General features: G+C 38.0%; 1 protein-coding gene across 3 annotated transcripts in view; it reads left to right on the top strand.

Moving 5' to 3' along the window:
• The first annotated feature begins 6,288 nt into the window (after positions 1 to 6,288).
• Positions 6,289 to 24,398, top strand: part of DCLK1 (doublecortin like kinase 1) — a 184,558-nt gene continuing 166,448 nt past the window's right edge. The window contains exons 1-3 of one of the 3 annotated variants that reach the window (XM_039327307.1): positions 6,289 to 6,652; positions 13,625 to 14,013; positions 23,774 to 24,120. In XM_039327307.1, coding sequence (XP_039183241.1) covers positions 13,638 to 14,013; positions 23,774 to 24,120 — 723 coding nt within the window. In that variant the 5' untranslated portion in view covers positions 6,289 to 6,652; positions 13,625 to 13,637. The remainder of the gene's footprint in view (positions 6,653 to 13,624; positions 14,014 to 23,773; positions 24,121 to 24,398) is intronic. The other 2 variants (XM_039327305.1, XM_039327304.1) reach the window with 2 other exon arrangements.

Here is a 24,398-nt window from a genome sequence, read left to right on the forward strand (position 1 = left end):
GAGTTTGAGCATGTGACTTCCTCACAATGTCATCCACAAGCTAACAGCGAAGCTGAATCAGCTGTGAAGATTGTTAAGAATTTATGCAAGAAAGTGCAAAGTGATGATAAAGACCCATGAAAGGCCATTCTACATTGGAGAAATACTCCAACCAAGGGCATGGACAGTAGTCCAGCACAGAGATTGATGTCAAGGAGACTAAAGACCTCCTTACCAGTGGTAAATAAGTTGCTTGAGCCCTCATACAAGGTGTCCCAGAAAAGTTATAGCTTAAGAGACAATTATTCAAGGCAAGATATGACAAATCAGCCAGAGATTTGCCAGAATTGAATATTGGGGAATGAGCCATATGAAACCGCTGCCTGGAGATCGAACAGGTCGCTGGAAAATGGGTATCTGTTTACAACAGGTGGTACCATGCTCCTATCTAGTGGACATTGATGGAACCCTCTATCGTCACAATCGGATGGATCTGCGTGTGGCTGAGCAGCCTGACTCTCCATATCCAGTGGATAGGCCAGACTCCCCTGGTATTACTGGGCCACACTTACCCACTGGCAATAGGGAATGCACAGTACTGATGCCAAAGACCAATGCTAATAACAGTCCTGAGCGAGCTGGTATAGCTGACAGCAAGGCAGAACATCCCAGTAAGTGGTGAGAAGAGCCCAGCAACCTTAGTGAGGTTGGAGAAACTCTTAGTACAAAGAGGGCCAGTCTTCACCTGTAGTGGCAGACGTTCACAACCACCCAACAGATCAACTTTTAGGAAGTGTTGTTACTGGTTCTCATCCAAAATTTCGTAACGTTGTTTGGTTAACATGAAAAGGGGAAGATGTTATGGCTGTTATGTTTACCTTATATGCAGCTCTATCATTCATCTCTATTGTATTTCTTACCTATGTCATATTGGTACTCTATGATTCATCTCTGTTGTTCCTGTGATGCATTTCCTGTTCCTGTAATTGTATTTTTTGTCTCTGGGAAAAAATGGCTTTTGCACAGTGAGGCCTTTTATTGTATTTACTGACTACACATGAAACAACCACCACTGTAAAATATAGTGTAGTATTTATATGATTAGTATTGCATTCGTGGATTAATACATTACAATAATATGTGCTTTGTTATGCCATAGACTACTGAGGAAGCAGCATATGACTAAGTTCACACAAGTTGTGCTTTGATGTATAGCAAGAGACATAGCCAATATGTGTATATTTTAACAGGAGAGTAAGTGAATATTGGAGATTGTAACATCTACTTGCACTTATGAATCATTGGTGAGAGATACATGATGGGACCAGTCATTATTATCTGTTTCTAAACGAGTCTCTCTTTAAGAGTCAAAGAAACTTCCTATTCTTTCTCTCTTCAAGATGTAGTTTAAGAAGCAGTGAAGCTTTCCTATCCTATTCCTTAATAAACTATTTATTTTTACTTTTTATTTATTATTTTATCCCACCTATATTTTTGGTCAGCCCAAGGAACAAATGTAATGTCCACCACCATTCATTTAGCTGGGCTAAGCCCATTCAAGATGGGCTTGTAATGAGACCTTCTGCTAATTACTCTTTCAGCATGTTGCTTACATTCAAGGAATATATTTTCTGACAAAGGGTCCTGCTGAATTTATTTCTCCAAGAGAGAGAACCATTTGCTTGGTCTTAAAAGTTGCTGAAAATTATCCAGTTGTTTGGTCAGGGATACGTCTGTCTTCTTCTGCCATTATGGTTTCAATTCCTGGCTTTATGGAATTTAGCATCCAAAGGCAAGCCAATATTTCTCCTGATTTATGTGGTTGTTCTGTGTAATGTGGCAATTCTTCTTCAAACTTTTACAATAAAAAGAAGAGAACAATCCATAAGGAAAACAGACATCCAAAATTCTGTCAACAGAACTAGAGGAAAAAGCAGCCTCTCAAAGCTTTAGAGCTGCATTTTGGATACAGAATAGCTGTCTGCTGCATAAAACAATGTTCATTTATTCAGCAGTTGTTAAAAGAGCAGACAGCCAGAACAAAGGTGGTCCAGGCCCTGGAAACCATTCCTCCATACCCATTCTAGCCAAAGTTCTTTATAACAATGTATAAAATCAACATGTCCTGCATAATTTAGCCACATATCTATATATAATCCATAGCATTTTCTTTCAAAACTCTTTCACAGATGCTGCCCTTCAGGGAAAAATTCAGAGTGACAGTATTAAATGTAAACCAGCAGCATAGCATTACTCTGTAAGTTCTGCCTCTTTGCAAATACAAAAGGGGTGGAGTTTACACGCAACCACGCACTACTGCTTTTGTTATCCTCCTTTCCCAGATACCTCAATTCTAGATCTTCCCAGACTCCAAGAGTTCAAACTGGCCACAATGACTCCTGGGTAGGATTAGAAGGCAACAGAAAAGATTTTTTCCCAGCCAAACTCTGAATACATACTATGCTTGGACTGTAATTTTTATTATTGGCATGTTGACAGAAAAATCTTCAGGTCCAGTCCAAGCTGGGAGTAAGAAAATGGAGGTTGCTTTAGGAAAGAAGGTCCAGTTTACTGAGTTGCCAGAAACTTCAGTGACACAGCATATGATTCTGGGTTGACTGACAAAATGGAACTGGGAGTGGTGGGTTTTTATACCTTCTTGGACTTTTGTGTTTGCAGTTGTTCCTGTTTGACGTTCCTGTTCCTGTGCAATGAACTTTGACCTGAGATTCAATGTGCCCTTTTGGTATTCTAATGGTGGTTGGTTAATCCTATTATGCCCTAAAGCAGTGGTTCTCAACTTTCCTAATGCCGTGACCCTTTAATACAGTTCCTCATGTTGTGGTGACACCCAACCATAAAATTATTTTCGTTGCTATTTCATAACTAATTTTGCTACTGTTATGAATCGTAATGTAAATATCTGATAGCAGGGTGTATTTTCATTGTTACGAATTGAACATAATTAAAGCATAGTGATTAATCATAAAAACAATATAGCAATGCTTGCTGGAGAAGCTTACTCTTCCTTGCTCAAAAATGTTGGGAAGGAGGGAAGGGGAAGGAAGGAAGGAAGATTGAAGGGGGAAGGAAGGAGATGGAGAAGGAAGGAGATTGAGGGGGAAAAGAAGGAAGGAAAGAAAGATTGAAGGGGAAGGGATGGAGATGGAGATGGATGGAAGGAAGGAAGATTGAAGGGGAAAGGAAGGAGATGGAGAAGGAAGATTGAAGGGGAAAGGAAGGAAGGAGAGAGATTGAAGGGGAAGGGATGGAGATGGAGATAGAAGGAAGGAAGGAAGATTGAAGGGGAAGGGAAGGAGATGGATGGAAGGGAGGAAGGAGGGAAGGAAGGAAGGATTGATCTTTGGAGAGTCATGTTTTCCCAGAATGAACTGCAACTCCCAGCATTCCCACCCTTCCACAGTGCTTTTTAGGGCTGCTGGAGATGGTAGTCTGGCAGAGAGCCTGGCGGAGAGCCAAGTGGTGGCACCCCCGGGGCCTCGGAAGCCATGCGGAGGATCTGTGCACCTCGGAGCTACCGGCCGCCCTCTTGCGCCCGCCAACATGGAGCCCCCCATCCTCATCCCGGCACTTCTTGCCCTCTCCCAGCCGCCCCCCTGGGACCTGCCCTCCCCTCCAGCCTCCTGAGCACCATTGCAGCAGCGGGGTCGTGGGAGCCCCTTTCCACGCTGTGCAGCCCTTCACCGCCACGATGCTTCCCCAACTTGTCGCACACGAGGGGTGCGGCCAGAGCGCCATCTCCTGCTCGGAAGGTGCCACTTCTCCCCTCCCAGCCCAACCGGCTGGCCTCCGATGCACATACGGGCATCGCCACCACCTCTCCCTCTTCCCTGCCACTTGGCTGCTTCTGAGGCCCGGAGCCTGGCGAGCCGGGAAGGAGACGCTCCTGCATGCCAGCCCTAGGGCCACGCCGGGCGCCAGAGGGACGAGGTGGCCTCTGATGGTGAGGGAGGCAGGCCGGGTGGCGCGGGGGAAACTCCGGCACGGCGCGGAGGGCCAGGCAACCAGGAGGTGTGAGGATTGGCTCGGCACTGCAGCTCAGCTCAGACAGCAGCAGTGGCGGAGCAACCCAGCGGCAGCACCAGACCCGGCTCGGCTCAGCCTGGCCGCCCACGCAGCTGAGCCAGCCCGGGGTGGTGTTGGGGGCATGCGCGATGGCGCTGTGGCAGCAGGAGCAGGCGCTGTTGGAGGAGAAGGGCGCCCTGGAGGTGGAGGAGGAGGGCGGTGGCGGCGGTGGCCGGATAGAGGAGCGGTGTCTCAGTTCCAAAGACCATTAGAAATATGTGTTTTCCAATGGTCTTAGACGACCCCTGTGAAAGCATCATTCGACCCCCAAAAGGGTCACAACCCACAGGTTGAGAACCGCTGCCGTAAAGGTCATGTCCTGCTTCTCTGGGGCTGGGGCTGATGACTATGTCCTGTGTTGGATTTTTGGGTGAGGGGTTGCTGGTTCTAATTTTATCACTCTGCTGTTGTTAGCTCCAAGGGATTTTTGAAAGATCCTGTCTTGAATGGGCTTCTGCAGGTAGTATTTACTCATGAATGGGTCCTCATTTTTTCTGAATGGGATTATCAAATCTGTATTTCTACAGATAGCTTGCTTAGTTTCTGCTTGGGGCTATTAAGAATAACTGGGCCTACTTTTCCGCCTTTAAGATCCTTTGAGGAAATATAATATTCTGCCTTTTTAATATTCCCTAAAATATTTCCTTCTCGGGGGGGGGGGGTGACTTTCCACAAGCATCCACAACAACATTTAAAGGGCCGTAACTGAGGAGCAGAACCCATTCCCTACTCCTATTATACTCCCATTATTATAGAGGACTAGAGAAAGCCACTGAAGGGGCGCAGCAGTTAGAGTGCAGTGCTGCAGGCCACTTTAGCTGACTGTGTTCAGTAGGTCAGCGGTTCAAATTTCACCGGCTCAAGGTTGACTCAGCCTTCCATCCTTCCGGGGTAGGTAAAATGAGGACCCAGATTGTTGGGGGCAATGTAAATATATATATACATTGCTTACTGGTGTACTTAAAGAGAGTGCTTGCACTTAAAGCGGTATATAAGTCTCATAAATAAATAAATAAATAAATAAATAGATAAAATAAATAAATAAATAAATAAAATGACTGCAGAGCATCTTGATAGGAGAAAGCAGGAAGACCCCAGTGGCTGCATTCAGAGAACATAAACATGGATAGTGAATTAACCTATCGTCAGGGTTTGAACAATACACTGAATGTTGAAATAGTCACGTAGGCTTGGTTGGCACACAATAATTAACAAGACACAAACTCTAAAGGAAAGTACATACATACAATATTGTTAGGTCTTTAACTTGACTTGTGTTGAATGTGTATATAAGGAATAAGGGAGAAATTGGTAACTTGGGTTTTTATTTAAATTGTATCAGCAGAAAGGACAAGCTAGGCATCACTATCTGTAGACTAGAATCCTTGCCCCAGTGCTCCTTTTAAGAAAAAGTCACACATAAAAGTCTATGGTTTAGACTATGGCAGTGTATCCAAAAAAGTCCTTGAAGACATGGCAAACACTTCCATATTTTTGCAAAAATGAAACTCATAGATATAGCCATGTAGACTTTACGAGTCAAACTTGACAATGGAGTCTTGCCTTTATCATTCACTTTAATCTTACTGGAACAGGTTGGGAGCTATTCAAAGATTACACAATTATTATTTAATTCAGAGAATTTACCCACTTTGAGTCTTCATTCTCCCTAGATGTCACAAACCATGAAATAAAGTAGAGAACCCCAATACTTGTTGGATAGATTGCCCTCTTTCCTAACTGTTCTCTGTATTTTGAAGCAGGCTGGTATTCTGTAACATGGAAACTAGCAAGTGAAGGATGCATAAATCATGGCCCAGTTACGGTAGTAAAACAGTATCTTTGCACGGCATAATGAACCACAAACTAGGCAAGTATGTGACAGCTTAGCATGCTTTCTAACCCAGCCCTGTGGTTCTTGGTTCCATGTCTCATGCAAACCTAGAAAGGTGGGTAAACTATGATTAAACTAACCATGGGTTAACGTCTCAAGTAAGAATATAGCTTACTCCTATGCCTACTTACTTAGCAGTAAGACCTATTATTTAAATGGAACCACTTCCAAACGAACAGGAACCAGGTTATGATGCAGAGGGCCCAACTGGGTGGAAAGCAGGTGGGGAAAACGCTTGCTGTGATCCCGGTTCCTCGGGGTCTCTAACATTTCCTCCCGAAGAGAAGCGGAGGGGGGGGGGAATAAGGGCGGAGGCGCAGGCACCGCCCTCTGGCAGATACAGCGTGCTAGATTTGCCCAGCCTGGTGTGAAGAACCGCATTTCGGAAGGGACGGGCTAATGCAAATCGCTCCCATCAGCGGCAGAAGAAAGGCGAAGCAGCTGTAGGAAAAGCTCAGCAGCAAATTCAGCCGGCGGAGAAAGGAGACAGGCGGAGCCGCACAACAAAGCCAAAGCCAGTTAAGCCTTCCCTAGGCAGCCGCACTTGCCAAGCTAAGTAGTCGGGTACCATAGGACTGCTGGTGGTAGTGGAAGCTGGGCTTTGTCTTTTGAGGTACCCACCCCCTTTGCAGCAAACAAGTCCAATTGCTTGCAGTCGCGGGGAGACCACGACTTGAAATTTTCAAGGCACAGGTAAGCGTTTGCGATAGTTTCAAAGCTGTTCCCCGCCCCATTCATAGCAAAAGGCAGCCAGAATTGGCTCGGGTTCCCTTCCACCTTAGCTGCATGCTCGTAACGCAGGCAGAGGCTTGGTGTGGAAAACGAGCGGGGGTGTTTCACATACCTGTCCCCATTGTTTAAGGATGCGTGTCTTGGAAGAATGAGGCTTGGAGGAGGTTGCTGAGGGGGCTCTTTCCCCCTGCCTCCCACAGCGTGGAGGTCGTGCTGTATAATTTTAGCACCATTTTAGGTTGGTTGGTTTAAAGCAGAGAGATGGAGGTAGTGGTGGTGGTTTTCTCAGGGTCAACGAGGGAAGATGTCATTGTGTGGATCGTTCCTGTGGAAAGCAAAGGGGTTGAATCTTAATTTTAAACTGCTTCATCTAGTAATGGATACTGTAGAAGATATTCAGCTGGAAAATGTGTCTGCACCTATCTGAAGCTTGACAGGAGACTTAAGCTAGGCATGGATAGCTGCAGCATGTTTTAGAAATGGGCAGAAACAAGGAAAACGTGTCCCATCTGGTAACATGGTGGCAAATAATGACACTTTTTTTTTAAAAAAAGTGCAAAAATAATTCTTTTCTTCTCCAATTAATTGGCCAGAAAATGTATTATCTTTCCCTGAATCTAGGTCCACGTGTCTTCCTAGTCTATATTTAAAGCCTTTGCGCCACATTTTAAAGGGTGCCTTAAATAAAAGAAAAATCCTATTATATAAATGAAGATATGTCTGTCTATTGTTCAGTGCCTCTGAATGATTTGTTGCTGATCTGTGTCATATATTTGGGTTTGCATTTGATAGATTTATGAAATCACCACCCACATTTGCAGGGTGTGAAATCTGTAATAGATGTATGTAGTGTGAATGGTGCTACCAGACACTACAGGGTGTGTTCAGTAACCTGTGATCAGTATAAAGACTGATAAATCACATGAATTTTTTTTAAAAAAAAACCTTGTTGGCTTTAAATGCTATTATTGGGATTAAATTTGTCTAAATCTTTGGTTCTACTCTGGTTTAAGAACATTAGGGATTGTTACTTGTCTTCTTGTGTGATGCACAGAATTTGAGGAATGAATAGGTGTGCTGTGGTAGAATGGTATCTTGATTCCATTTTAGGAGATCCTTTTGAATGATATGATTCATACTAAAGAGAAGATTCCCCCTATAACTTTTAGGATCTTTTCAAAACTGTAAATCAAATCTTCAGTTTTATTTGCTTTGCAGAATACATTTTCAGTACTATAGCTTGAAATGATAGTTGTAATGCCTTTCTAATGTATTTTATATAATCTTCTCCTTGGAATTTGAAAATTTGGTTTGATTTTGGCTTTACCTGGCCCTTCAGTCTCCAGACACAACACAATTGCTGCGTCATAGTTATTGTTACATCTCATTATCATCTTTGATTAGATAGGACTTCAAATTGTAGTTTTACTTTTGAAACTAAAAATAGAGAATCCCAGTGTACTAGTATGTATAGCTCTTTGCCTAATTCAAGATAATAGTACATTCACATTAAGACAACATGAACTGCCAATTGTAAGAGGACAAGGCTTCTAAATGATCTTTGGCTGACTTCACATAGTACATTAACTCATACCATGCTATAGCATCTTGTTTGAACCCAGACATTATGATTTGTAAACTGTGGTTTATAGGTTAGTATATGTAACTCCAGCCTTGCTCTTCTCTCTAAAGGTTTTAGTGTCATTAGATTAGAAAGTTGGAAAAATGCCTGAGACGGCAATTGCAAATCATTCTCACAATGCTGCCAAGAAAACTGCATGGATGAAATCTCTGGGAGTCGAGTTGAATTTGACAGTATCTTTATCTTAGGTTTATTGGTAGCGATTGTATTAATGAATTCCTTTAATCAGACTGAAAAAGATGATTAAAAATATGAAGAATATATAGCCCTCAAAATAATGTTGAACTAGCTTAGTTGGCATAGTGATGATTGAACATTGGAATGATGATTTAATAACATTTGGAAAGCTATATTTCCCTGTCTTACCTAAACAATCCTTTTAAACTGATATCCAGATAATATCTAGAACTCCTAGTTAGTAATACCAATTATGGAATAGTAGTCCCATCAAGCTAGGAAGCCATTGGCCATGCTATTTGGGAACTTTTCTACTCCCATAACATATTTACAATTATTTATATGTAGCCTACTCAAATGATTCAAGATGATTTACAGTCATATATTAAAGATGCCCATATTTTTAAAAGAATCTTTAAAAATTAAAAGTCTGGTGCTCTCTCCCAAACTCCCTACCACACAAAGTCCAGCAAAAAAGAAAGGTCTTAAATTGCTTCCTTGCCTCAAAGTGTAAGCTGTTTCACAGGGAAGGGCAGCCCCTAAAAGTGACAAATTCTCATCCTTCTCTTGAAGGACAGAACCTAGAGCATTGTATCCTAGGTAGATAATGTAAGGTGGACAGATTCTACTTTGGAGAAAAGATGATCCCAAAGGCAGCAAGAATACCAGCCTTATAAATAGCAGCCTGCACTATGAATTAAGCCTGAAAGCCCAATGACAATCAGTGCAGATCTTGTAGACTAGGTGTTAATTCTGCTGAACCAGTTAGCATTGGCCAGGAAGTAAGTAGATGCATTCTGTGCCAATTGCAGGTTCTGGTTAAATTTTAAGAGCATCATCAAATAGAGCAAACTGCATAGCCTGAAAGATGACAAAGGCATGAGTCACTGTCTTCAGTCCCTTCTGCTCTAAGAATGGCTACAACTGGCAAATACACCAAAGCCAGTTAAAGATTCTAGCCATGAATCTAACAGGAACTCCAGATCGCATGCTTTTCTAATGTAATATCTGGAGTAAGTATCCAGGTGGCTAAAAGTTGTCTTTCTATTCATGCTATTAGAAATCAGCAACAGGGAATTTTCCCCCTTTACCATGATTCCTATTGATACATTTTCAAGGAATAATTGTCAAGAGAGTCAGTTTGGTGCAATGATAGCTTTGTTCACTCTTCAGAAGTGGACTGTGGAAGTACACAATGACAAATAACTGCACATCCAGATCCTTGTATACCCAGCTTGTGTTTATTATGAGAGAAGTAAATGGTATAATTTGTACATCATATTAAATTACTTATATTTTTTGTAGGTTTAGTCCATTGGAAAAGTCACAATTGGTTGATTTAACACAGCACTAAGTCATGCTTATAAATTCCAGTGTCTGCCTTTATATAAAGCTAAGCTAAAGTGAATGATATTGTGATTTTATATAATGGTATGTTTTTGCTATATTTTTATTGTATGATGCCCGGTTTGGTTGAAAAAAAGGTATATGATTGGGTTTAAATTGGGTTCTCATCTAATGTTAAAAGTAAGACTGGATTGTAATTTCTACATGTGGAAGATAGGAAAACCTATAATTTTAAGTGTAATTATAAAGTGCCTGAAAATAGAGGTGGTTGAAATATGATTTTTTTTGACAAATATTTTAAAATTCCTAATATGTTCTATTTTTCTGCCTTTTCCGATCACAGATATAACTGTTCCCTAATTATTAGTAGGAAGCCTTGTTCTGCTATTTTTTTTCTTGTTTTGATTGGAAAGTAGAATGATAAACCACTTTCAAATTAGATGTATATATTACAGATCTTTGGTGCTATTTTTGTATTTACTAGCTTCACTTTCTACCTGTTGATTTAGAAATAGGCTGCAGTGTATCCAAGCTCAATTTATGCATAGAATAGAACTGAGTTCTAAGCTTTTCATGATACTGCCACATTGAATATGCATATTTCATAACATGAATATTTAAATGTTTTTCTATTCACAAAGGAAAGATACGTGATTGAAAAATTCATATAAGCATGATATAAAAAAATTCATACAAGCAGATAAGCATGATATGAGTCACTCTATGAGTGAGATGGGCGGTCTCTAAGTTTGATAGCATAGCACTCATGTCAGAAGCATCGAGGTGCTTCCGGGTTGAAAGGATTAGCTGATGAGTTCACTATTGCCTGGGAGATGCCCAATTGGGGACTCCTTTTATGTCCTTGGTAGGAGCTGAGCGAAGGCAGAAGCACAATCCCATCCCACAGCAGTACTTGGATCTCAAACGTGGGCTTGCTAATCTCCTATCCAACATCCTAACCACACAAGCCACTGTGCTCCTTTTTAAATTTGATATAAATAAATAAATGATATGGTGATGCAGGGGTTAGAATGCAGTATTGTAGGTAAACTCTGCCACAGCCAGGAGTTTGATCCTGACTGGCTCAAGGCTGACTCAGTCTTCCATCCTTTTGAAGTCAGTAAAGTGAAGACCCAGACTGTTGGGGGCAATATGATGACTCTGTAAACCAATCCGAGAGTGCTGTAAACACTATGGAGTGGTATATAAGTCTAAGTGCTATTGTGTTGCTATTTCTTCCAAAATAACATTGATATTATATGTGTATACTTATAAAAGTTTTTTTCTTTCATAGTAAATATGTTTAGAATTGAAGTCTTGTCCTACTAATCATTCTAGACAGCTGAAGCACTATGCTGCAGGATATGTTTGCTTGTCAATATTTTCTCACTGTTGTTCAGGGTCATGGTGGTGATGCTTTGCATAAAAAATTCCCAGGCTGAAACCTTGCATATTGAAGACTCTTGTCTGGAATCAGGAGGGATACACTCAGCTAGAATAAGATCATAATATCCTGAGGCATACAATGTGCTAAGTCATAATATAGTTTGTTTAGCTTTGACAAACAATTACGCTTTATTCAATAAATCATGGCTCATGTATTGTTTGAACCTAGCTACTAAATGAGATTGACCAAGAGCTCAAAGAGAGCTCCCTATATAGGGAGCTTATGTATATAATTGTGATATATACTTAACTCTGAAGATTGTAAGCTGTGTTCAAATAAAAGTGGTAATACATTAATGTAGCAAGAGATTGGAATCACAAAATAATAAAAATATTGTGCCAAAACCAGGGGATAAAATTTTATCATATGGACTAAAGGTCCTCTAAAATAACTGTTTTTACAAATCTGCAAAATCTCATAAAAGTTGGAGCTGTCTTTACCTTGGACAAGTTATTCGTAGGAGATAAGTGGGGGAAGGTACTCTCTGTTCATCCAAATTAGGTAAGCAGAAATTGTTTGAGAGATACTCCAGTTCCAAGACATATAAGTAATAACCAAATTTAATCAATTTCCTCTAAAAATGGTGTTTTGTGACAATACCACAATTCTCCAGTCAGGATATTTTGCATCAGCTGAAGTCTGTACATGGGTCTTTAAATTTAGCACCATGCAAAATGAGTTACAGAACTCCATGCTCAGGATGATGAAGATAGACAAGGTTTAACTATCCTCAGGTATTTTTTGTTCTAGCCATAACTAGAAGAACTAGTGAATCTGGGCAAAGGTTGTGCTGTCACTCATTCCATCTTTTGTTCAGTCAGAAACTGCGAGTCCAGGAAAATCTCCAGAGTTGCCAATTCTCCATTGGAAGCACAATCCTATTGAGAGATATGGATTTCATATTCTTAGAATCAGGGTTTTGAATTAGTAACCATTCCAAGTTGATGTATGTACCTAGCACCTGTACTGCTCTAAGACAATTTAAAAAATGTCTCTAGAGGTTATCTATATTAAGCCTTAATCATCATTACGTACTATTCTGGGAATGAGTAAATCTCATTCATGAAATTTATTTTTGAATAGGCATGTTTTAGCTTCAATGCAATCCCAGTGTAATAGAATTACAGTAAAGGGAAAGCAAATGATTACTTCTATTAAGTTGATGGTAGACAATGTTAGTCACTTTGCTTTATCAGTTGGGTTTGTATAGGAAAAATCTCATTCATTTTAACTAACTACTAACAGGAAAGTCATGATTTATATAACAGTATCTGTAATTCAGTATGTTTATTCTGATCAAGTGGCAGAAGCCTGGGATGCTAAATTTATCCATGCATAATAGATTGGGCAATGTAGACTTTTCAATGGAGAAGGAAAATAATTTGTGTAGTAGAAATGGAGTGTAATGGGATGGGAAAAAGAACACAGATTTTAAAAGAAATCTTAGGAAAGAATGGAACGCTAGTGTCATGGATTATTTTGAAATGTATATTCTTATTGATTTTTTAAAGAGCTGCATTGTACTTCTGGGTATTAGTGATATAGGAATTAATACTGTAACATTTTAAAACTACACAATGTATGGGGCAGCATTCCCCAGGCTCTGTTCCCTATAGATATTTGGACTTTAGTTCACATAGTTCTCAACAATAGCCATGCTGACTGGGAAATTTTGAGCATCCTCAAAAGGGTCCTAACCTTTTTGCCATCTTGCTGGTGGTATATAGTTGCTAACCTTAATGTTTTGCTACACCAGGGGCTGGATGTACCAACTTCTAGATGACTTTCACTTTTTCAGTTATGAAAGTTTACTTTGAAGTCCAAAAAAGTGTCAACCTATTAATATTTCTATTAAAGAAATAATTACCTTGAAGAAACCTAGTCACTGCATCACTGGAATTAAATCTGTGCATTGATTATGTTACAGATCAATTAGCTGGATAAATCTTTGGCTCAACAGAAGGAGGAATTTGTGTCCTTCGGTTAGGTTTGAAAATCCTATTTAATAATCTCAGATACTAATATATGGTCATCCAATAGAAGGTAATGGAGAAAAGATTAGGTTGTCTGGAGGGGAAAATAGATTATTTAATAAGTCAAGGAAAATTGTTGTCTTTAACTCATACCTGGAAAAAAAAAGACCATCCCAAAATTAAAGTAGTTAATGTTAGCCACTGGTTCTCTTAGCTAGCATTCTTGAAAGAATTTCAGCGATTCTGTGATTATTGAAAAGTCCTTGCTAGCCTGTTTTAATAAAGCAACTATTTCATTATAGCTATTTTGATAAGCTTCTCCTTTGTTCTTTCCTCTCTTTTTCCAGATTATCACTGAAAATGTCCTTTGGGAGAGATATGGAGCTGGAACACTTTGATGAGCGTGACAAAGCACAGCGTTACAGCCGAGGGTCACGGGTGAATGGGCTCCCTAGCCCGACCCATAGTGCCCATTGCAGTTTCTATCGAACCCGTACCCTACAAACCCTTAGCTCTGAGAAGAAAGCCAAAAAAGTCCGTTTCTATCGCAATGGGGACCGATATTTCAAAGGGATTGTATATGCCATATCTCCTGATCGCTTTAGATCTTATGAAGCCTTGCTGGCTGACCTGACCCGAACTTTGTCTGATAATGTTAATCTGCCCCAGGGTGTGAGAACCATCTACACTATTGATGGAGCAAAGAAGATCGCCACTTTAGACCAACTTGTGGAAGGTCAGTTTTTAAGCAAGGGTACCTGGGAGATTTGCACCAAAATCTTCCCATGTAAATTGTTCAATTGTTCTGTTCATGATCTCCTTTATGATTCTCCATTTCATCCCTCCTTTTGTCTCAAAGCAGCAATCTTTTGTGGTTACTGAGCATCCTGCTCCTGTTTGTTTTTAATATTCCTTCACTTGGGAAAAGATTGAAGAGACCTAAAGGTTCCAAGGCTTGCTGAACTTTTCTGCCTTAATAGGGGGGGAGGGAGGTATTGTTTTGGTCACACTGATAAGAATATTAATGTGTTTATATCAGATATAAGAGAAATTATGGTATAGTAATGAATAGTGCTTTTTTTCTAAAAAAAAAAAAAAAAGTGCCGGAACTCACACTCGCCTTGCCTACCCTACAAGGTTCCATCCAAAAAAGGTACCGGAACTCCATTCTGGGCGTTCTATGAGAAAAAAAGCCCTGGTAATGAGTATAACATGCACAGCTTCTCTATCCTTTTGGGCCTCATTTTGTTCTTTATTGGAGGAAACAGCAATAAATGAGTCATAGTGCAAGGAGTTTTTCCACATAAAATGATATTTATGAACACATCTAACACTGGCTCAGCTTCCTGTCCCACCTGATTTTCTCTTTCTTCAAAGGAATAAATAAATGGGTAGCAGCCACACAAGTAAGCTCTGGCTTTCAACATTATTATTTTCAAAATAATTCCCATGGACACTGTTTGAAAATGAAAATGCTGTGTAGTTGCAGCTGAATGCTTTGTATGGAAAAATGCTCTCTTGCTTACACACACACACACACACACACAATTAATAATTTGAAGGATCAGGAAACAAGCTCTTTGCCTTCTGGTGAATGACTGAAACCACCATTTTGTGGCAGTCATTTTGAGAAGAGTTGATTCTTCCAGGGTAGTTATTTTTTAACATCCTATGTTATTTTCCTCTTCTTTAAACATAAAGACAGTGCTTTTTTTCTAAAAGAAAAAAAAAGGTGCTGGAACTCACACACGTCATACAATCCGCCTTGCCTATCCTACAAGGTGTCGGAACTCCGTTCTGGGCATTCTATGATTTAAAAAAAGCCCTGCATAAAGATATCTAACTTGTGAATTCAGATACCGGGTGTATGGCAGTTTCTATAATTACATTTAACAAGGAAGCCTCTCCTATTTTGGTTTTACAGAAGTTATTTGTGGATTTTTCTTATTGCATAAGCAATTTCTAAACTTCTTACATAAAGCAGTTGGGAATAAAGTTTTAAACAATAGCAGAACTTATTTCCAAGTTGATATAAGATTGTTGTTTGTTTACTTGTATATTTTTAAAATAGAGGCAGAAGCCTCTGGCTCCAGATACGGTTAACCTTAGCTTCAAGAGCCGAGGTGGCGCAGCAGTTAGGGTGCAGTACTGCAGGCCACTTTAGCTGACTGTGTTCAGCAGGTCAGCGGTTCAAATCTCATCGGCTCAAGGTTGACTCAGCCTTCCATCCTTCCGGGGTAGGTAAAATGAGGACCCAGATTGTTGGGGGCAATGTAAATATATATATATACATTGCTTACTGGTGTACACCGCTTAGAGAGTGCTCACACTTAAAGCGGTATATAAGTCCCATAAATAAATAAAATAAATAAAGAAGCCCTTGTTATTAGGCATGCTAATATGTATTCATGGAGACTATAATTCATCAACTTCAGGAAGGTGATATATTCTCTGTTTGTTTTATAACAACTTCATTGAGCATTGAATCTGAGATTTCAGTTACTAATACCAGTATGCATTGTACATGATTCAAATAGTAATGCCATGTATATTCTTACTGAATCTTCTTTCTATATTGCAGTGATGTGAAACCTTTTAGAGGCCAAGTGCCCAAACTGCAACCCAAACCCCACTTATGCATTGTTGGGTGCCGGGTGGGTGTGGCTCATTGGATGGGTATGGCCCATTGGGTGGGTGTGGCCCATTGGGTGGGCGTGGCTGCAGTGGTAACAGCAGACTGGATGGGACTAAAAAGTTCAATCAATTCCAACTTTGCAAGATCTCTTTTTTTCCCCGCCAGAAGTTGAAATTGACTGATTGAACCTTTTTTTTTTTTTGCACATGGCTGTGGAAGCCTAAAGCGAAACGGTTTTATAAAGCCCAGCTGAAGGCCTAGGACTGGGGCGATGGCACGCGTGCCCACAGAGAGGCCTCTGAGTGCCGCATCTGGCACCCGTGCCATAGGTTCGCCACCACTGACCTATTGCTTCATAGCTTTGAATGGCATTTTTTGCCCAGTTCTTGGTTTCATTAAGCTGTTATATTTATCTGAGTACTTACTGATTTTGTAAAACTTTTATCACAAAGTAAATGCATATAATATCTTTCTGATTTGTATAGCTCTCAGGTTTGGCTGAACAAAATTCTATCGAAATTCATATATTTAATGAGTGGAAATTAAATCATTTTTCCCTAGATACTTCTTGGGCAGTTATCATTCCTGAACAAGTAAACAAAGTTACCATTAATTTAAAGCTTCTCTTTTTAAGTTTTAACATTTCAAATTCTTACACTTTTCTTCTTGAAACTTTGATTCTAGTCAGTAATCATCCTCATGTTATTCTCTGAACCTATTCCATGGAATGACCAGAGCAAAATAAAGTGGAACTATTATTTTCTGGGATTTGGAAAGAGTATTCTTTTTATATAACCTAAAATTTAATTTGTCCTTTTTCACTATATTCAGTTTGTAAGCATTTAGTATTTCAGGATCTTTCACAAAAATGATTAGCAAGTTAGATAGCCATCTTCCTATACTGTTCCTATTTAATTTGTTTCCCAAGTCAAGAGCTTTACATCTGATTCTGTTACATTTCATTTAGTTATTTTCAGCCCATTTCTTTTGCATGTCTTCTAAGCTATTAGTTACTGTACCCACTTTTGTCATCTACATGCTTATTAAGAACTCCCTCCAACTTTTCCTCCAATTCAGATTAGAGTTTCAAGACTGAACTTAGATTTTTCTTCCAGTTTGATGAAAAACTAATAATACTTTCTTAAGGATTTCCCTAATAATTCCCTAAATTCTTCTCATATCCTAAGAGGCAATGAATCTATCTCCAATATTTTAGCAATGTATTAATCCAGTTTTGCAGGATCCATTTAACAATTTCACAGCAAAGCCTGAGTTTCAATAATTACATCAAAATACTAGTTTAATCGTGAATATGTAAGGGCTAAAGGGAATTTAATAAAACAAGTAATAAAAACTAAGTTGGCATCCCTTTACATTAACATTTTATCCACAGGAGCAAAAACAGTTTAAAGCTCTGGTATGGATAAAAAAAGAACATTTAGTAGAGAACTTGCAAGGGCAAATCATAGGTGCTAGTTGGAGAAATTCTATGGTTTTCTAGGACCTATTAGAAGCAGTTTAAAATGATACAAAGACTTTGATAAATCATCAGGTTATCGTAGCTGCAGTTTAGGAATTATGTTTCTACTACACTTTTGTAGTTAATTCTTACTGTATATCAGAATCTAGATCTCATCCAGATGTCCTGCTAGATTAATTTTCAGTTCTACTTTCACAAAGTACTAACCTCATTTTTTTCATAATATTTTAATAAAAGTTTACAGATACAGAGATAAACTAATACAAACTAAAAAAATGCAGGAAAAATAAAAAATAAAGATGTATAGTGAAATGACTTCGCCTTTCAACTGGACAAGTACAAACAATTTCAATAACTTTTCATCTTCTCTGATACTATCACTAAAATCCCTTCTTCCTATAATTTATCTTTTATTCATAAACTATTAAAATCTCGTCATTCAGCCCTAATCAGAAGTACATTAAGAGCTACAAGAAACATCAACACAAATATTTTAACTTTAATCAAATAAGTCAACTTTCTATTCTTTCCTTTTGTTTTTAAGAATCTTGATATTTAATCTGTTTAAAATGTCCCGAAGTTGATTTCTTTTCGCTTCTCAAAAAAATCTCTTCATTTGCTTAACACATCTTTTGTAAATCCAAGGTAAGAAAAACATCTATGTCATTCTTCTGATTTGTTATTTATATGTCCCTTTTAATTACTAGGACATCAGCCAGTTTCATTTGTAAATCCAGTCCTGTATCTTTTTCCATATAATTCTTGTAATGTAGTATTTTTAATTCCCCATTTTTATGATAGCAGGTAGCCTTAAAAATAAGTTCTGAGTGCATTGTTCCCAAGTATCCATAAATTCTTCCATATTTTGCTTCATGTGTATTAGTGAGTCTCTTTTCCTTTAACAATAGTTACTATTTTCTGTTTCCTTCTAAGTGCTCAAATTCAGAGGTTTTTTTCTAATTAACATTTTCCCATGGGAAGGTTTTTTACACTTCATTTCAAAATCTTTATCTATTTTTTATAAAATTTTAAGCCATAGGAAAGATTCTTGTAATTAATTTTGAGATCCTATTTCTTGAAAATAAGGTACTTTACTCTGTTTATAACTTTCCAAAATCAATGTTCTAATCATGCTTTTGCTGTTTATTCTGAAATAATAATTTTTAAATTCCTTAAATTTACATAAAAACTCTTTCATTGATAGAAGGAAACTTATCTAGTATAATGAAACTTGCTTTTTTTAAACATTCCTAATATACAAAAATTCACTAAAAAGCAATTTCAAGCAGTGATTAAGAAACATATGCAAACTCCCTGTTCTTTTGAAGGCTCCAAATTGCAGCTTGGGCAAAGATGGCTTTCCTTTGGCCCCTATGGCTCTAAAATCTGTAGCAGACCATTGTCTTACAGTCTCCTGATGGGAATCCACAGTATAGATCACTTGTGGGCAGTCCCAGGTCATCTCCTTGCTCCAGAGAAGAATTCCAAGGAGCTTATTTGTTTTCTACCTCCTTGTTCTGACACAGTCACTGGCTCCACTCTCAATGGAACCTTTTTCAGTATTCCATTGTTTCCTAGCTACTCAAAAACTACTAACTTCATAATATAGTCAAATATAGGGAAAGCACCATTTGAGATTTTATACCTCCTGACCTTCTAAAAACCAATTGTAAAAGGTGTGCTCCCAACTTTTCTTTTCCTTTTTGAACATATAGAACTCATGGTTAATATCTATAAAGAGTTCAGCATGTAATTATTATTCTACTCTTTAAAAGAAGGGTCAAACTGATCTAGCAATACACCAAATAAGTTACTAGGTATTATCAGTAAGCCCTGTACAAGACTTGGAAATTATTAGATTGGTTTGATAGAGTGAGAAACAAGAAGTTATTAGAGTCAGGCAACTCTGAACTAGATCATTTCTGCAAAATTTTGATAAAAATTATATCATGCATAACATGAATTTGTAATATCCATAGGCTTCAAATACATCCTTGATTTTATTTCTAGAGTCAAACTACAGGATACATTGGAACAACTCGCTTACTATAAGTATTTTCTGTTACTTATATTCAACAGTTAAATGCAATTCTGCTTTGTCATTAAATCATGTTTGTGTTCTTGTACCAACAATTCAAGTTCACCTTTATTTTACATACTTTAAAGTTTAGGATGGTTTGAAACCACAGCCAATGAACCTTCTGATCTTTCACCATGTGGTTCAGGAGGTTTTATTAGAACAGTATTTCCCTTTTCTTCTAGTCTGCAGTCTTGTATCTGAGGTTGATTCTTTAGTATTTTTTGTCACCAACCTCACAAATCCAGTTTCAGCCCTTCTGATCCAGCTCACCATATTTAATAAATGCCAAACACATTTTTACCAGCAGTCTACCAATGGTTTTTGTAATTCAGACCTTGCTTTCAGAAACCAAATATCCTGTCTACCTTATTTTTAAAGTCAATCTGTCTTCCGTAGTGTTATTTCTTTATCTCTGCAATACTGTTCCATGGTTTGGAAAAATAAATAAAAACATCAAGATTTTAGAACTTCCTAATTTTCAAATGATATATGTTGTAACTGTTGTCAGCAGTATCATTGGTTTCCACTGAGATTAGCAGGAGGTGGTAATTAACAATGGATTTAATAGGTATTGGAAATAGTTTTGTTACATCCTTAATCCATGATTGTATCAGCCAATAATCTGCATGAGCTGGTAGATCTGGCTAATATACATTAGTTCTTTATAATAGTGAATCTTCATTATTGTGTTTTCTTTTTTGCCTTCTTGAAGACTAGTTGTAAATACTCTGTTCTCTTGTATAGTATCCTCTGTCTCTGTCTGTCTCTGTCTCTCTCTCTCTCTCTCTTCATCTCTCCATCCATCCCTCCATCCATCCTCAAGCTCTGTTAACCACTATTTAAGCAGGCAAGAGTTTATTTTTGTTTATTACATTCTCAGATTAGCTAAATATACATTGTTTACTTAGAGCTAAAAATGGGTAAGCACTGACACCCCCCCCCCAACTGGAAGACTGCTATTACCCTTCCCTGCTTATTTGTGTTGTGAGCTTGTCTTGGATACTGGCTGCCATTTATTGCTCCTATTATTATTCAGATTACTCACAGCATAATGTCTCTCACAACACACCCTTTTTTTGTCAGCAACTTTTTAGGACATTACCTTTTGTCCCTGATCACTTAAACACAGAGTTTTAGGTCACTCTCTTTTGCTTTTTTTCCCTGCCAAAGTTTTGTTAACTTTTTCAGTGTTAATCTTTTAAATATGCAAAAAAAAGTGATTGAAGAGTTAATGTTACATATCAATTAAGTATATTGTGATTTAAAGAACATTTTCTGCTAAATATTAAATCTATTCAAGGATTATTTATTCTATGTATATACAGAGAACATAGACCATCATCAGAGTTAGAAGGGCCTTAGAAGTCTTCTAGGAGTCCAACCCCCTGCTCAAGCAGGAGACTCTATACCATTTCAGACAAATGTCTTTTCTTAAAAGCCTCCAGTAACAGAGCAACCACTACTTTTGAAGGCAAGCTGTTCTACTGGTTGATTGTTCTCATTGTCAGGAAATTTCCCCTGACATTGAGGAGTTCTAGATTGCTTCTCTCCTTGATTAGTTTCCATCCATTGGTTCTTGTCTTGCCTTCTGCTGCTTTGGAAAGCAAGTAGACTCTCTCTTCTTTGTGGCAGCCCCTCAAATATTGGAATATCATGTCACCTCTAGTCCTTCTTTTTTACTAGACAAGACATATTCAATTCCTGCAACTGTTCTTCATATGTGTTAGCCTCCAAGCCCCTAATCATCTTTGTTCTTCTCTGCACTCTCTTCAGAGTCTCTTTTTAAATATTGTGGTGACCAGAACTGGATGCAGGATCCCAAGTGTGGTCTTACCAAGGCCTTATAAAGTAATGCTAATATTTCACATGATCTTCATTATATCCCTCTGTTTATGCAGCCTAGGACATTGGCTTTTTTGGTGGCTGTAGCACACTGCTGGCTCTTATGTAAGTGATTGTCTAATAGGATTCCAAGATCCCCCTCCTTCAACAAATTTTCAGCTTTTAAAATATTATATTCATTGTATAATATTTGTAGCCTGTATGAAATGTACATCCAACATATTAATATATATATTTATCTTTTATGTTAAATATTTTGTTATTAGTAAATAGAACGTAGAATTATCATAAGATAATTATTGATAATTCATAATTAACTGTTTCCTATATATTTTTGACATTGTTTTATCTTCAATTTAATTCTTATTTGTTTGGGATTTTAGCTTAGATGATTGTGTGTTTTTACTGAACATTAATTTTATCTTGATTGGAGGTGGAAACCTACATGCTGCAAATTCTAATATGTGCATTTTGCTCCTATTTTCCAGGATTTCTCAAACTTTGCAGTACCATGACTGCTGTCTTTTAACTTCTGCAGGCAAAACAAAAGAGGAAAATCTAGAACAAGTTGTGACCTCTGATCATGTTTTTAAGAAAGCTTTTGATTCTGTCTCCTCACCTTTAATTTCCGGTGACTTCTATTTGAGTACCATTAAATTAAGGAAAGAGCAGTACTATAAATCCATATGACTGACAAGCAGTGGAATAAACTATCCTTCCTATTCCTAAAAAGTGCAGTCCCCCAATGAAGATCCTGTATAGGTGCATTTTGTTCAATGTTTACATGAAAGTTGGGAGGGGATAATTCTTTCCAAATCAGACAATGTGATTGTCTGGATTTGTTTTCTCACTTTGTCTCTCATAGTTGAGGTCTATCTATGATGACAATTACAGGCCTCTCTCATCTTTTTAAGTGGAGAACTTGCACTATTGGTGGCTGACTAAATACTTCTTTGCCCCACTGTATATCTGTTTTAAAACCAATGGCTGATTCTTTCTGCAGCTGATTGATCATATACTGCTGAAGAATCTTAATTCTATATGTAGGATGTTGCTCCTGAATTAGGACAATTGTTGGATTTTAGGAATCTACGGTGATTTGGTTACTTGAGCACTAATAATAAAAGCAAATATTAAAAATAAACTTTTCTTTTAGAGACTTTGAGAAGTGTTGAAAAGAAGCTTAAATTCAGCCATTTTATTGTCAATATAATCTAGTGATAATTTCATTTTTTAGTGGGATAAAATAAGACGTTCATTATCAGGCAATTTAATTGCTTTGAAGAACACTGCAGGGTATCAATACCACATCATTTAGGAAACATTTTTACCCCCCAAAAAATGCTTGAACATTAATGAAGTTTGGAACAGAATACAAGGACAGAACACTTTGTGGTTTTTGACCTTGTGGTTGATACTAAAAATATTACATGGCAATGTAGATTAAAGAGAATATGTCCTGCTTAATCATTTGCAAATCATTACTGTGCTTTGTCTTTTGACCCTTAAGATATACTATATTTTTTTTCTAGAACAAACTGCTTTAAAAAGAACCTTCATATTCTACTACAGAAATAGAGCTGCTAAATATCTGTTTCCTTGTAAATGTATTGGGGCTAAAACTTTCTTTCTTAAACAATGTATTTCCTAAGCAGATTAATTTTCTTTGTCAAATGTTGTAGGCAATTCTACAACAGAAATTAGAAGAAATAACAGTAGCTCCAGTCTTTTTATCTATCTGCCTCCAATTTGCCTCCTGTCAGACAAATGTTAGAAATGTTAGAATTTCTTTTTTGGAGCTGCATATATATATATTTGTAGGAGAGAGACTGGTTGAGTCAGAGGAAGGAGTCAAATGGGGAATTAGTCTGGATTCCCTACATGGGCACAAGAGGGCAATGTCTAATTCCCCTTGAATGTTGTTGAGCCTTTTCTAGTCTTACCTAGGTGCAAACTGTCAGTCTGAGAAAATTCCTGTATTATAAGTTTGAGCAGGAAACAGCTAGTTGAACTCTTTAGCCATGAGCCTGGCTGTTTGCACCTGACAATATGATCTGTAAAGTATTTTTAGGATTTTCTGCCCACAAATAGTGAGATTCCATCGCTTTTGACTATTGTGATCTCTGCATTTTCTTTTTCAAAATGTCTAACTTTTCTAGATGACTGAATTAATGCAACAGACTAAGCCATTATATGGTCTATTGCATTTTGGCTTAAGAGTTGTATGAATATGACAACTGTGGTTTATTCAGTAAAGGCAAAGTGTAGCACACTGTGCAAGCTAGACCATTTTTCCCCAAATCTGACAACTAAAGACCTTGGAGTAGTAGCATGTCTTTACTGTCATTGAAGAGAATCTTTAGGAAGTGACTTGAATGATTATAGAAAGAACTGTATATGCCTGAATTAATGATTTGTACTTTTTTCTACCCACCCATCCTTTTGTCTCTTTTTTTTAGGAGAGAGCTATGTGTGTGGTTCAATAGAGCCTTTTAAGAAGCTGGAGTACACAAAGAATGTAAATCCTAATTGGTCTGTAAATGTTAAGACCACCTCAACTTCCCGTTCAGTGCCCTCTCTAGCCACGGCCAAAGGAAGCCCTTCAGATTCAAAGGAGAATAAGGATTTCATTAGACCTAAACTGGTCACAATAATCAGGAGTGGTGTGAAGCCACGCAAAGCAGTACGGATTCTTCTTAACAAAAAAACAGCACATTCATTTGAGCAGGTTCTCACTGATATTACTGACGCCATCAAGCTTGATTCAGGAGTAGTTAAGCGTCTTTACACACTGGATGGGAAACAGGTAAGAGAATTCTTTAAGCTATCAAATAAAACATTACATACAAATATAGATTTTTGGGTTACTAAGATAGTGCTTCTTAGCCCAAATACCTGTTAATGTAAATAAAATAATATTATCATAAGAGAGCCATATAGAGAAAACCATTAAAATTAGGAGCATAAGTTTTAAAGTTTTAGAAAAGTATCCATTTTTAAATAAATCTTTCTTGAGGCTGATGTTTGCATGAAAGTAACCCTTGAATTACTTAAATCTTTCTAACAGCTAAGAGCCTATTCTGT

Source organism: Crotalus tigris, unplaced genomic scaffold (genome assembly GCF_016545835.1).
Source record: "Crotalus tigris isolate CLP2741 ecotype Arizona unplaced genomic scaffold, ASM1654583v1 scf7180000024359.8030256, whole genome shotgun sequence".
NCBI lineage: Eukaryota > Metazoa > Chordata > Lepidosauria > Squamata > Viperidae > Crotalus > Crotalus tigris.